The sequence below is a fragment of the Diabrotica virgifera genome, chromosome 3 (assembly GCF_917563875.1).
Source record: "Diabrotica virgifera virgifera chromosome 3, PGI_DIABVI_V3a".
In the NCBI taxonomy this organism is placed as follows: domain Eukaryota; kingdom Metazoa; phylum Arthropoda; class Insecta; order Coleoptera; family Chrysomelidae; genus Diabrotica; species Diabrotica virgifera.
Genome location: NC_065445.1, coordinates 257458222 through 257472942, shown reverse-complemented (window position 1 = coordinate 257472942; position 14721 = coordinate 257458222). Strand labels below are relative to the sequence as shown.

Below are 14721 nucleotides of genomic sequence, written 5' to 3'. Positions count from 1 at the left end.
ATTTACTTTCGTTCTTCATATTTTGCACAGTAAGATAGTCGTGATCGCGATAGTCCCAAACAGTCATAAATTTAGTTGTGTTGTTATTGATATTGAATAGTATTATTTATACAACGACACAACAACGGCATGTGTGCCTAAAGTAAAAAACAGAGAAATAATAAGATAAGGAATCAAAATAAACTGGTGAACACAGTGTTTTAGGTTTTTGTAAATATTTCGTTTACAATAACTTGTTTATATTTTTTTTCAGCAAAAACTTATTACATAAGCTAACACCAGTTTTTACACTAGAAGGAGACGTAACTGTGATAGTAATGGGAAATGGGAAAAGGACCTAGCAAGCTAAAGAAAAAATCCAGTATTCAGAGTAGGTACTTTACAAATTACAGAAAAAAATTAACAATTGAGGAATTTTTCATTGTAACATTACCCATTTTCCTTCATATACCTATTATAGTTTATTTGCTCCCTTGTTTCAAGTCTTGTATAACCTCTTCATTATCTCCATATTATAAGTTTGATCCACTTCATTGTTTCATGATAATGTTTATTTTATTTAACGTTTAGATATTGTTTTTTACTGTATGTTCATTTTGTTCATATATTATTGTTCATATATTATAGTTTATTTGCTCCCTTGTTTCAGGTCTTGTATAACCTCTCCATTATCTCCATATTATAATTTTGATCTCTACTTCATTGTTTCATGACAATGTTTATTTTATTTAACGTTTATATATGTTTCTGATTGTTTAAAAAGAAGTTATGTTCATTTTGTTACGTTTTCACCATTTTTTATTTAATACTTTTATTTAATAATTGTCCATGCTTAAACTACGTATAAAAGAACCGAAAATATCTAAAATCTACATTTCTGTAGGTTTATGATCAATTTGAAATTATTATTTTTGAATTTATTATTTTTTGTTTAGTACTTATTTAATTGTCCATGCTTGACCTACGTATAAAAGAACCGAGAATATCTATAATTTACATTTCTATAGGTTTATGATCTATTTGAAATTATTATCCCATTTCACTCTTCAATTTTTTAAAATAATAGCTAATAAAAATGTAATACGCTCATAGGCGTAACCAGGGGGGGGTTTTGGGGGTTGTAACCCCCCCATTGGGATGTACTTTCAGCTCTATACGCTTAACATCATATCCCTCAGATATTTCCAGTAGTTGTAACCCCCCCCTTTCAGGTAGATGTAACCCCCCCTTAGGATCATCCTGGTTACGCCTATGAATACGCTAAGAAAACATTTTCACTTTTTTGGGTTTTAGGATACTTCGATTTTTTAGAAAACTAATTAAGACATTTTACTTTCAAATTTTACAGGGTTCTTACAATAAATATAAATGACTTAAACTGTATATTTATTACTGTTCGAGATTTTCGAAGTTCTTTATTATTTGTTCTGGTAAAGGTTAATGATTAAGCGTTTCCCTAAAATTTTCTGTATTTCGGAATCTACAATAGATCATGAAATTTGTTTAAAAAACTTAAAAATATACAATCCTTAAAATTTAAAGTCTTTACCACACTAAAAAACCGTTTAATGCACCCATATAATTATTTTCGTTCAAGCTGTACTGACATGCTGGTTATCTTATCTTGCTTTATAATATTGATCTTACGAATACATATTTTAACTTTTTTATCATCCAATACTGACTGGTAGGTAAATATATACATAAGAAGAAGAGTATGTTGAGATCTCACGTGAAAAAGTAATATTTGTTCTTTACTTTGGACAAAAACAGTGAAATTACCGTTACGCTGGTAGTCAACATTTGAGTGAAAAATATGTAATATAATTTTGTAATCTATTTATAATGTACCGGGTGTCCCAATAAGAATGGCTCTCGGCCATATCTCAGGAACCGTTTATAGTACAACTTTGAGAAAAAAATATTTATAACAAAAGTTGCCTCGGGAAAAGCCTGGAAATTATTTTCATAATTGTAGGTTCACCGCTAGAGGGCGTAATTGAATATCAAAAATTAAAAAATCAAAATTTTACAAAATTTGCCTAACAAAAGGGCACTGAAAATCCAATCTTCGTATTCCTCATAAAATTCTGCGCATATTTGATTACACAATTTTAAGTCTACCTTTGCAAATAAGAGGTGGGGGTGAGTGGGAACCTTCTTATGAAAAAATGGCTGTAAGTCCGGTTCTGCTAAATCGAATTTTGCAAACTTGGTCTTGTTGAAAACAGCTTTTTTTGTCAATGTTAGAGTTATAGTTCCGAAACAGCCTATTAAGTAATATGCCAGTTAGGAGGCCGTATTTAATTATTTTCAGAAATCTAGTTTTCTTTGGAAAATATTAAATACAAGCATGCATTTTTAATCCTGTATTACAAAATCAGATCAAATTAGCAACAGAATAGCGAAAACCGCATGTCGATGCCTTTTGTCTATCCCGAGATATCTTAACAAACGTGTAAATTTTAAACATAAGTTTAAGTAAACTGTCGCCGGTAAACGAAGTTAAGGAAAGGTAATGTGCTGTGGAACAAACAAAGAAACATTTTTTAGGTGTCAACGTGCATTAATTAAAACAATAATAGGACAAACAACACTATAAAATATAACAAAGAAATAAAAACAACTACTTGGTGACGACTTAAATGTTCAAATTATGGCCCATAATTTTCGATGCAAGTATTTACTCAGAGTATATTGAACAGCAGTTTCAATTTCTGCTCTCGCAATGCTTTGCATGGCGTTTTCTACTCTATGGATCATGTTTTCTCGTGTAGTGGGCCTAGCTGCAAAAACAAGGTCTTTAATCTGCCCCCACAAATAAAAGTCTAAAACAGTGAAATCTGATGTTCTCACTAGCCAAAAAATAGACTTCCACATCCTATTCATCTATCAGCGAATGACTCATCTAAAAATGATGAAAGGGTTGCCAATGCTAGTCCATTATACAATTAGATATAGTAATTGAGTCAATACTCGCAATCTTTAGTTTGTATTTTTATTAGTTGTTATATAATCATGGGGCAACCGGTTTCGAGTCTTACAATATATGACTCATCATCAGGCCCAGTACAAAAAGTCTTCTCAATACAAACTACAAGATAACAGCCATTGAAACTGTTCCACAGCTAAAGATGTACCTGGAAGTCACCAGCCCCATAAGAAGAGTTGACCAATCAAACAGCCCCTAGTCTCTTAAATTGTTTGTTATGTTCAGTTTGGAACCTGGCAAAAAATTTTTGTCTGTGTTCCCAGTGGTGTATGTTATTTATCATCAACAGTTGTGTTTGTCTGATTTAGCAGTTGTTTTTGTATGTTTTATTTTGAAGAAGTGTAAAAACATTTAATAATTTAATAAAGGGACACCACTCACAAAATTTCACATGCACAAATTTTAAAAAATTGTTTTTTGGTTGCCAGAGAATTTTTGTTATTTTTTATGTCATATTTGAGGTTGTGCTGTCAGATTTCCCAGAAAATTTTTAAGATTAATCTTTAAAATTTTTGGCAGAACCGGACTTAGCCATTTTTTCATAAGAAGGTTCCCACTCACCCCCACCTCTTATTTGCAAAGGTAGACCTAAACTTGTGAAATCAAATATGCGCAGAATTTTATGAAGAATACGATGATGGGATTTCCAGTGCCCTTTCATTAGGTAAATTTTGTCAAATTTTGATTTTTAAATTTTTGATATTCAATTACGCCCTCTAGCGGTGGGCCTACAATTATGAAAATAATTTCCAGGCTTTTCCAGAGTCAACTTTTGTTATAAATATTTTTTTCTCAAAGCTGCACTATAAACGGTTCCTGAGATATGGCCGAGAGCCATTCTTTTTGGGACATCCGGTACATAAACGAAGAAAATATTACAAAGAAATTGATACTGAATTAGAACGAGACGAATGTAATAAATACATAAAAAAATATTAAGGTGCATGAATAGGTAATGGTGGAAGAATCTGGTGGAAAGAAGGGAAGACAAGGCCCATTAGCAAGGCTCATTATTGTAGAGCTACAAAAAGGTGCAATAAAAGAGTAAATAGTAAAAATTGTATCAAAGATTTTGATCAAAGAAACATCAGGCCTCTATAAATCAAAAAGGTCAAATAGAAAGAGGATCGACTGCGGTTAAGATCAAAAATAAAAGTAGAGCATATCACAACAAAAATTGCCAAACTCAACTAGAGCTTCGCAGGTCACACTACTAGACAAAAGGACCAGCGTTGGAATGGCACAACATAACATTGCAAACCTTACAAAGATGGATGACCAAGAGGAAGACGACATTAAAAAACAGCCGGAATAAATTGGAAGTATGTTGAGCAGAATAGATCTCAATGGAAGGAGTTGGAAGAGGCTTATGTCAAAAAATGGACGAGAGATGGCTAAGAAGCAGAAACAGAAGAAGAACCATTCCCTGGTCAATTAAGTCTCCAAGGAATCATCCTGCTTCTGAGACTCATTGTCGGTTCTATGAGTCGCTTTATACTCTTGGCAGCCTTTACCAATAGCATCCCTTCTATTTTACCCTGGCTTGGGATAGGCAATGACGTCGGATGTGACGGAAGAGCTACTTAATTCATTCCTTCATCAACTTCGACGATCAATGGCTGAGTTAGATGTAGATCTTCTTCTTCTTTTCGCACTCCTTATGCCCTATAAGAGCGTCGCACCTATAAGATCTTCTCCGATCATTATTTTTTTCCATTATAGTTCACAGTATGCTTATGTTATCAACTGTTTTTCTTTTGGCTCTGAATGCTGTTGGCTTGTAGCAGATGGATTTCTGCTACAATGTTTTATAAAAAATATCCATTAATTTTAATCCTATCCCAAGAAAAATATTTAATTTTCTAATATATTTTGTGAGTTAATATATCATTAAAAATTCTAAGCCGTCCCTGCTTATGAGTAATACTGTTTGTTTCGCAACGTAGTAAAATCATAGGAAATTTCCTGTTTACTTGTATAAACATTTATTGTTCTGGAAGGATCCGTTGAAAAATCCCAGTATATTTCCCTTAAGTTTTGAGCGCTAAAAACCCTATGATATTATTGGTCTGAATTTTGAAAGATTCTCGAGTTGTAGTTGACGATTGGTCAATAGTTTTGGTCGAAAGATCGAGAAGAAATGCATCCGTTGGACGCGAGAGAGACGTGACGATGCAAGTAGTTCTAAAAGTACAGTAGTTCCAAAAACATGTTCGAAGATTAAACATCTTTTAGTATGGAACTCAACTAACAGACTCGCAGAAAGTCGCACTTTGCCGGCCTTAAAATGTTTTTCTTCTTATGGTAGAAGAACTAAAGGATTTTTAACTTGTCAAGGAATATAATGACAATAGTTTCACAGCATTTTAATGGATATATTATTGTGAAACAGTTTTATTGTTACGCAGTTTATTTTGCCGGTAAAGAAGTGCGTGGTTTCCTGTTTTTATGATGTTATGGTAACATTCCTGTCCTTTGTGTAGCTGTTGCTATTTTTATGATGATATTATGGATTTGTTCATGTTCCAGTAAGAATTCCCGTAAGTTCCTGTTTTGTAACGATTTGAATGTCCCCCCAGTTGGTTTCCAGTAAGTACTCGATATGAGAATTTGAGGATTTTTTCAAACGGCGTCCCAATTTGTTTAAATAGTAGGAAAGTCCTCAAGTCTGTGTAAGTATCCTTTGCTTATTTGGTTATGTAGTTAGTCTTCTTTAAACCCTCCTACCCCTCCCAACGAATCTACGACCCGCCACCGCACAAAAAATGAGCTGTCGTTCGCATGAAGGTTTGCGTGTCTGTTCCTTCTACTAGCCCCATTTCGACCCCCCAGTATCTTAGTAGATAGTCTTTCCTTGATCCCATTAGAGCAGACAGGTAAAACGCTTCAGGCTCATCTTCTAATTTTTCTTCTACTTCTATTAGCGTTATTTCTATTATTCTCGTATAAAGCTTGGACGTTATTGGACGCTTGGATGGCACCCAAATATATCTATAGTTCGCGCACACGGCTTCTCCTCCTTTTTTGTGTATTGGGATCAATAAATTGTCTTTCCATTCCCTCGGCATTTTATTTTTCCTCCAAGCTTCTCTCATTATTTCCAGCTGCCATTTGTTTGCCTCTCCCTGTCCATTTTATCATTTCGATCAATCTTATCTGATCCGCTGGCTTTCCCTACTTTTAATCTAATTATTGCTTCTTCTAGTTCTTCAGTTCTTATTTATTCTATTTGGCTTTTGTTTGCTGCTGTCTGTTCTAAGGTTTCATGTATCTCTGGTTCTTCAGTTTTTTCGACCATAATAATATACTTATTTATCTTCATAAGTAATATTATTTCCACACCTCTAGTATTTCTGTTGTATTCGTTTTTATTTGGTTATATTTGTTTCTTACTCTTCTTATTATTTTCTTTTCTTTCCTCTTGGGCTTCTTAAATTGTTCCAAAAACTTCTCTTGTGGTCTCTATAATTTGGATTTAGTGCGATTTACCGACTTTCTTCTTTTTTATTACTAGGTCTTTTACTGTGTCTCTATGTTTTTGGTATTTTTTTATCTTGTCCCCCTCTTGATCTATTGTATTTTTTCCATGCCATTTCCTTTTTCCTCACTTCTTTCTGTATGTCCGTGGTCCACTATTCTGTTTTGTGTTTTGACTGTTAGTTTTCGGAATATTTTCTGTCTTCTTTATTATTTCTTCTTTAAATTTTCCCATTTTCCTCCATCCTCATTTCAGGTTTCTTTCTGTCTGCTATTTTGAACTCTTTTTTTAGTTTTTTCTTGATATCTCCTTTTTTGTTTATCTTTAAACTTTTTTATGCTATTTTTCTGTATATTATGTCCTTGTACCGAGTCCAAGTAAGATAAAGATTAAAACACCAAAAGAACAATAAATCTTCACTTGGAAGTTACCTAGTTTATTTAAAATACTTAATTTACTTTATCGTACCCGGCCGCACATTTAGAGATGCTAGCGTATGTAGACACCAGGGTGTTGAAATCAGTTAGGGTTTGGAAAAACAGTACATTTACAAATACTAACAGATCTGGAGACCAGTGTTGAAACCATCTAGCTTTTTTAGTGGCGATACATGCATAGATGCTAACGGCTATTGACATTGATTTTATATACCTACTTCTGTGGAAAAATATTTAAGTGATTTGGGTAGGTATTAATAAATAATTAAACGTTGTTGGGATATGAACAATATAAATATATTAACATAAAAGAACAACATAAAAAATAATATTAGGTTAATGAGCAGATCGATGCCCTTTAGCGTTAGGTTGGCTCTGTGTGATGTTTCTCATCAGGTTTCTGCTTCTTTTGTTCCTTTTGTTATCTCGGTTTTGGACGGACGTCCAGATTGAAAAAAAAAGAAGTAGAAACCTGATGAGAAACATCACACAGAACCAACCTAAAGCTAAAGGGCATGGATCTGCTCATTAACCTAATATTTTTTATGTTGTTTTTTTGTATTAATACAGGGTAATTCATTAAGAATGTCCAATCTCTGAGTTGTAGATTCCAGACTTCAAAATAATAAGATTTAGCCCAAATCACTTAGATAAAATGTGGCTCGTTACTGAGTTACAGAGTGTTTTATTTAAAAATTTAATGACTGTTTTTACTCAGTACTTTAACACTATTTAACTATTTTTAATGGGAAATAAGCCACAATTTTACCAAAAAATGATTTTATTTTAACACTAGTTGACGTATCCTTGTCATACTTGGCCGAAAGTGTAAGTACTGTGAACCCTATTAAATTGTGGTAAACAAACGTTTATGGCTACTACCAAAGGCGTACGGCAGGGGATAATAAATGGTTGACCCTTCCCAAATTCTACGCTACTGGCAGAATTGAGGCGTTCTTTGCAAAAACCCCAGTTGTCATTATTTACATTGGAGATATTTAAAAAAAAGTTATTTAATTGAACCGTATTAAGTCTACGGAAATTCTCAAATTAGTGATTTATAATTTGGACGATTACACACAGTTTACAATATAAATAACATTATTTTTTCCTTTTGTTTATTTATGAAGGACATTTGTTCATCTGACATATGGGGTGTTTGCAAGAATTTTTCATTAATTTATAGGAAAAACGATATTTATAGTAATAAACCAAAATAAAAAATGAACGAAAAATGGTGTTTACTATAAAATCACACAACACAACTATTCGAAGGAACTTTAACCTATAAAAACCTACTGACAGCCAAGCGATAAAGTTTCTCGCAAAAACACCAATAGTCATTAACAACTATGGTTTTGAAGGGAATTGCGCTTGACATATGACATATGGGGTTTATGCGGAATCGCCTATATTTTTGTCGCTTATATTTTGGACTACTGTGATTTTAATGGATGTTTCTTACGCAAGGAACGTAGGTAATTAGTCCTTCAATCCATAGAAGGCATAAGTCCATTTCCGAAAAAAAATGACAACTGGGGTTTTTGCAACGAACGCCTCAATTACTATTACAGCAGAATATTTAGATTCTTTAATACATTCTATGTAAATAATATACTCTTCATTCGTAAGCATAAAGTCGTTAGTTTTCGAGATATTTGAAGTTAAAAATGAAACGGCACAGCTATTTTGATTAATGTTTTGTGCCCCTCCATTTTTTATCTTCAAATATCTCGCAAACTAATTATTTTATCAAAAATGAATAACCATTTTCAATTTCGTTGCAAAACGAAAATACAGCCGAACCATATTCCAGTCCAATCAGAGAGTGCTGCAAGCACCTCTACCGGTTTCGAAACTTATTAGTCTCTCATCAGGAGGCACATATGCTGCTCTCCCTGATCCAACCAAAACAAACCCCAGCGTGCAGTCCCGAATTGCAACGAACGAAATGGCATAGATGCCCTAGCGGCAACTGCTAGCAAAAGACTAAGTTTTCACTCTAATGGCATATAACATATCCCACCAGAATGAAAACAATGGGAACCTTCTCTGGTTACACCTCCGAGGCTTCTACAATTTGCAAGCCATACCGATGCTGAGACTAAGGAAGATGAGGGAATTCTACAATTTACAATTCACGTCACATCTGCTCAGCGCGGTAAAGTTCCAACGAGACTGGTTCCCTTCATACTCCACACAGAGTAAATGTAAATCAAAAATGAATAACCATTTTCAATTTCGTTGCAAAACGAAAATACAGCCGAACCATATTCCAGTCCAATCAGAGAGTGCTGCAAGCACCTCTACCGGTTTCGAAACTTATTAGTCTCTCATCAGGAGGCACATATGCTGCTCTCCCTGATCCAACCAAAACAAACCCCAGCGTGCAGTCCCGAATTGCAACGAACGAAATGGCATAGATGCCCTAGCGGCAACTGCTAGCAAAAGACTAAGTTTTCACTCTAATGGCATATAACATATCCCACCAGAATGAAAACAATGGGAACCTTCTCTGGTTACACCTCCGAGGCTTCTACAATTTGCAAGCCATACGGATGCTGAGACTAAGGAAGATGAGGAAATTCTACAATTTACAATTCACGTCACATCTGCTCAGCGCGGTAAAGTTCCAACGAGATTTTTATTAGTTCCAACAATTATTTTATCGTTACGAATGAAGAGTATATTGTTACATGGAAAGTATTGGAAAATATAAAAATTATCCTAAAATAGCAATTCCGTCAGTGGCGTAGAATTTGGGAAGGGGCAACAATTCACTTTCCCCTGTCGTACGCGTTTGGTAGTAGCCAGAAACGTTTGTTTACCAGAATTTAATAGTGTACACAGTACTTACACTTTCTGCTAAGTAAGACAAGGATACGTCAAATAGTGTTAACGTACTGAGTAAAAATAGTTATTAAATTTTTAAATAAAACACCCTGTAACTCAGTAACTAGCCACATTTTATCTAAGTTTGGGTTAAATCTTATTATTTTGAGGTCTAGAATCTACAACTCAGAGATTGGACATTTTTAATGAATCACCCTGTATATTTATATTGTTCATATCCTAACAACGTTTAATTATTTATTAATATCTAAATCACTCTAAATTTTTTACAGAAGTAGGTATATAAAATCAATGCCAATAGCCGTTAGCATCTATGCATGAATCGCCACTAAAAAAGCTAACTGCTTTCAACACTCTGGTGTCCTAATCTGTTAGTATTTGTAAATGTACTGTTTTGCCAAACCCTAACTGATTTCAACACCCTGGTGTCAACACACGCTAGCATCTGTAAATGTACTGTTTTTCCAAACCCTAACTGATTTCAACACCGTGGTGTCTACACACGCTAGCGTCTGTAAATGTACTGTTTTTCCAAACCCTAACTGATTTCAACACCCTTGTGTCTACACACGCTAGCATCTGTAAATGTACTGTTTTTTCAAACCCTAACTGATTTCAACACCCTTGTGTCTACATACGCTAGCATCTGTAAATATGCTGTCCGGACATGCCATTCATAGAATTTGGGCCCAGTATCCGGCTACGTCGGTTTCATCTTTGTTGGCGAGCCACAAATCTTTGAGGGTACACCGATGAGGACAGTTTCTGCATGTAAAAAGATGTTCCATATTCTGTATTTCTCTACAATCACTGTTCACATCATCTTGGTCTATGTTCCCCCATTTTACCCTGTTTGATTTTGTTGGAGCAACTCCCGTGAATAAAATCGATCTAAATCGCCTTGAGGCTTTCGAAATGTGGTGCTATAGAAGAATTTTAAAAGTTTCCTGGGTGGAGAAGATTCGAAACTCCACAATACTAGAACGTCTCAGCAAGACTACTGAGATCATAAAAAGCATCAAGCAGAGAAAGCTGGAGTACTTCGGACATGTAATGACAGGTACCAAATATAGGTTGCTACAAAATATTATGCAAGGAAAAATAGCAGGCAAACGCAGTCCAGGACGAAGAAGAACCTCATGGTTAAAGAACTTGCGAGATTGGTATGGTGTTGATACAAGCATGCTATTTAGGGTGGCAGTGAATAAAATTAAGATAGCTATGATGGTAACCAACGTTCTAAAAGGACATGGTACATGAATAAGAAGAACTTCCGTTCTTATCATATTCATTGTTTTCCACGTTTTAATGTCTACGAGACTGGTCGATCTATTGAACGTAGGGAAGAGGAAAATATTCAGGCGGTCATCCTGTACTGTTTCAAGGAAGCGTTTCCTGGATTTAGTCGCTGTCGTGGTGTTCGAGCTTTGTATAGGGCATGTCGCTCGTCCGCAATCTGTTTAATTTTCTCTGTGCTCTGCAACGCCTCTGCGTGTTGAGGGTTCTGCAAAAGCCGCTGCTTTGGGGTCCGGACAAATAATCCCTGGACAAAAAATCCCCACAAATTATCCCTGGACAAAAAATTCCCGGACAAATATTCCCCGGACAAAATATCCCTACAAAAAATCCCGGGCAAAAAATCTCCAAGAAACATTTGCTGCCTAATAGTTATCTAAAAGTTTTCCCGAAATTTTAATAAATTTCGAATTCTATTTCCTTGCTGAAAACTTCAAATTTTACATGCCAAGGGAGTGTGAGTTTTTTCAAAAATCGTGGAAGATATAGGAAATGAGCTAAGGCCCCGTTTTCATGTCAGGCGCATAACGCGTGTTTTGATAACGCGCGATTACAACTACATACATTTTACTGAAGACCGTTCACATGCTAACGCGCGTTTTAGGTCATTAAGACGCGCGTTGGCTTGTGAACGGTCTCAAGTAAAATGTATGTATTTGTAATCGCGCGTTATCAAAATGCGCGTTAAGCGCCTGTCATGAAAACGGGCCCTAGCTCATTTCCCATATTTTCCACGATTTTTGAAAAAACTCACACTTTTTTGTCATGTATAAACAAATAAAGTTAACAAAAATATAACACAAATAAAGTTTTCAGCATGGAATTGAAATTCGAAATTGGTTAAAATTTTAGGAAAACTTTTAGAGTTTAGTAAAACTAGTAAAACTATTCGGCAGTAAATATTTCTTAAGGATTTTTTGTCCGGGATTTTTTGTGGGGATATTTTGTCCAAAAAAATTTGTGGGGATTATCTGTCCGGGATTTTTTGTCGGGGATTTTTTGTCCAGGGATAATTTGTGGGGATTTTTTGTCCGGGGATTATTTGTCCTAGCTTCGCTGCTTTATATAGATTGGAGAGTGGCGTTGGTTTTATGCACCTCGTTACTATCCTGCATATCTCGTTTAAGCGCAGTACCAACTTGTTTGGTGTGGGAATTGTGGGCAGATCTGCCCCAAACGTGGCACCCATATTCAGCAGTTTAAAAAGACTGTGCCTGTGCCGTTGTTCTTAAGACACCAAGACATACATCCCATTTACTTCCCGTTAGCTTTCTGAGTATGCTGTTTTTAGTTGTTACTTTCCCTATCGTTTTTATGCAACGTTGTCTGTAGATCCAGAGTTACTCCAAGATTAGGATGGTCTGTGTGTTCTAATCTAATGTATTACCATTATACATCGTTTTTAAGTCAGTTTCGAGTTTCTCCTCCACATCTTCAAAACTATATCCTTGAGCACATATTGCGAGATCGTCAGCATAGTATTTAAAATAAATGATTATTATTAGGTCATGAGGTTTATAATTTTTTCTCTATCTTTAACTTTTTAAGACACAGGGAGCCAAGTTTTCCCGCACACAACGGATGTTTGTGCCGATTAGTTGATTGAATTTTTTGTGAGGATCAAGTCTACAACATTTTATTATTAATTTCGAAACAGGGGGGTTTCTAATAATATTTACATATTTGCCAACATTCTTATCTGTCTATGTGCATATGCTGTTCAATAACGAATTATACATATTATTATTCACTGTTGCAAGATAGCAATCGCGATTTATTAGTACTGACATTAAAATGTATATGATCGACGTTGAATAATATTAATACGATTTAAATTAATCAACTAAATTGCACAATATTAATATTACATATTTTTAGAATTGTTAGTTCCAGTTGTCGATCTTCCAGATAAGCACGGTTTTAAAGAAAAATCAATACGTTTCAGAGAATCGATTAATAATATAAAATAAAGTTATCTTTAGTTTCAAGAGTGACTCAACGTGTATTGTATGAATATAATTTATCTCTATTCGGTGCCATAGCCACCTTGATAGGCTGATCAAACAATTATATTGTCCGGATCAAAATAATTGTGACGTTCGTATTCGTAACATAACAATAATTCAACTGCAGCTTATGTAGGTGGCTGGTAAAAAACAAAAACAGATTAGGTACCTACAAATTAATTAAAAAATTCCAGGGTAAGTGTTTGTGATGAAACAATGCAGTGACAATTGTGATTTTTAAATAGTGAGTGAATGTTATTATGGATACGGTTACCGGTTTTAATGGGAGAATTGGCACTCGTGAGTATTTTCTTAGTAGATACGCAATAAATGTAATAAATAATATTATAATTACTAGATATATTATATTATATTGCTTATTGTTTTCTTATCGCATAAATATATTGCAACTAAACGCTTTGCAATATGTCAGCAAAATATATTGTAACGTACAACAAAAATCTGGATGGGTAAAAAGATGGGTCCAGAAGACATTTTTTCAAATTATGGATAGATTGCGCTATAATAGGAAAAAACGACTCTTGCAAATGGAAAATTAAATTAAAATTGGAAAGTCCCCACTAAAATGGAAAACTTTACTAACTTTTTTTGGTTTTAGGATCTACTCTTCACAACCCAATTAGAGTTGCACAAGTTTGACTTGAATGTTTGAACTTGACTTGAGTTTGACTTAATTTCAAGTCAAACTCAAGTCAATCCTTCTGACAAATAATTCAAGTCAAGTCAAACTGGTCAATCGTAAAGGTTTGAAAATTCAAACTGTTTGTCAAACTAGTTTGAAAGAGTTTGAAAAATAATTTATTTCGTCGATATACTTTTTTAACAATCCACAAGGAAAATAAAATTCCTGTAGCTGGTTTTTAGGAAAACTTTTAGAGTTTAGTAAAACTATATAAACAGGCTATTGATTTATACTCTTAGTACAGAAATGATTAATAAACATTCAAATACCATAAATCACAAAAAATACAGGATCCTTCGTAAAAGGTATATTTAAAAGACCCTAATAAGGCTTGCATCACAAAACAAAACGTTTTCGGATTAACAAGTAATCCATCATCAGTGTTAAGCCAATAAAATGCATGCGTGAGCCACCAAAAAGTTATGGGTAAAAACCCTTTAAAAGGTATAAGATCTTATATTATACTACATATAGTATGTTTAAAATAGTTAGATGTTGCAAATATTCCTGGATATTACCCAGGGCAACACAGGACTCTAACCCACGTGGATGTGATATGAAAGGGATGAACCTCACATATTGAAAATTGAGTGTCAACTATATCTTTTAAAGGGTTTTTAACCATAACTTTTTGGTGGCTCACGCATGCATGTTATTGGTTTAGTTAATCCGAAAACGTTTTGTTTTGTGATGTAACCATTATTAGGGTCTTTTAAATATACCTTTTACAAAGGATCCTGTATTTTATTTTTTTTTTTTATTTTTTTATACACTTTTTTGTTGAGATAGACATGTCAGTTGCCAATTAAGATAAGAAATTTAATAATACATTGAGTGCCATATAAATCATCCTTTAGTTCCAATAATTTTAGTATTTGTTTCCCTCTACTCATTTTTAAAAATCATGTACAACAGAACACTGACACTTTCAAAGTAAACTATTTTTTAGCACGCAC

General features: G+C 34.2%; 1 protein-coding gene across 3 annotated transcripts in view; it reads left to right on the top strand.

Moving 5' to 3' along the window:
* Window positions 1–14721, top strand: part of LOC114329669 (breast cancer anti-estrogen resistance protein 3 homolog) — a 288951-nt gene that overhangs the window by 85978 nt on the left and 188252 nt on the right. For 2 of the 3 annotated variants that reach the window (XM_028278850.2, XM_028278853.2), the window contains exon 2: window positions 254–370. In XM_028278850.2, coding sequence (XP_028134651.1) covers window positions 325–370 — 46 coding nt within the window. In that variant the 5' untranslated portion in view covers window positions 254–324. Of the gene's footprint in view, window positions 1–253; window positions 371–12825; window positions 13363–14721 lie in introns of those variants that run through there. The other variant, XM_028278851.2, reaches the window with a different exon arrangement.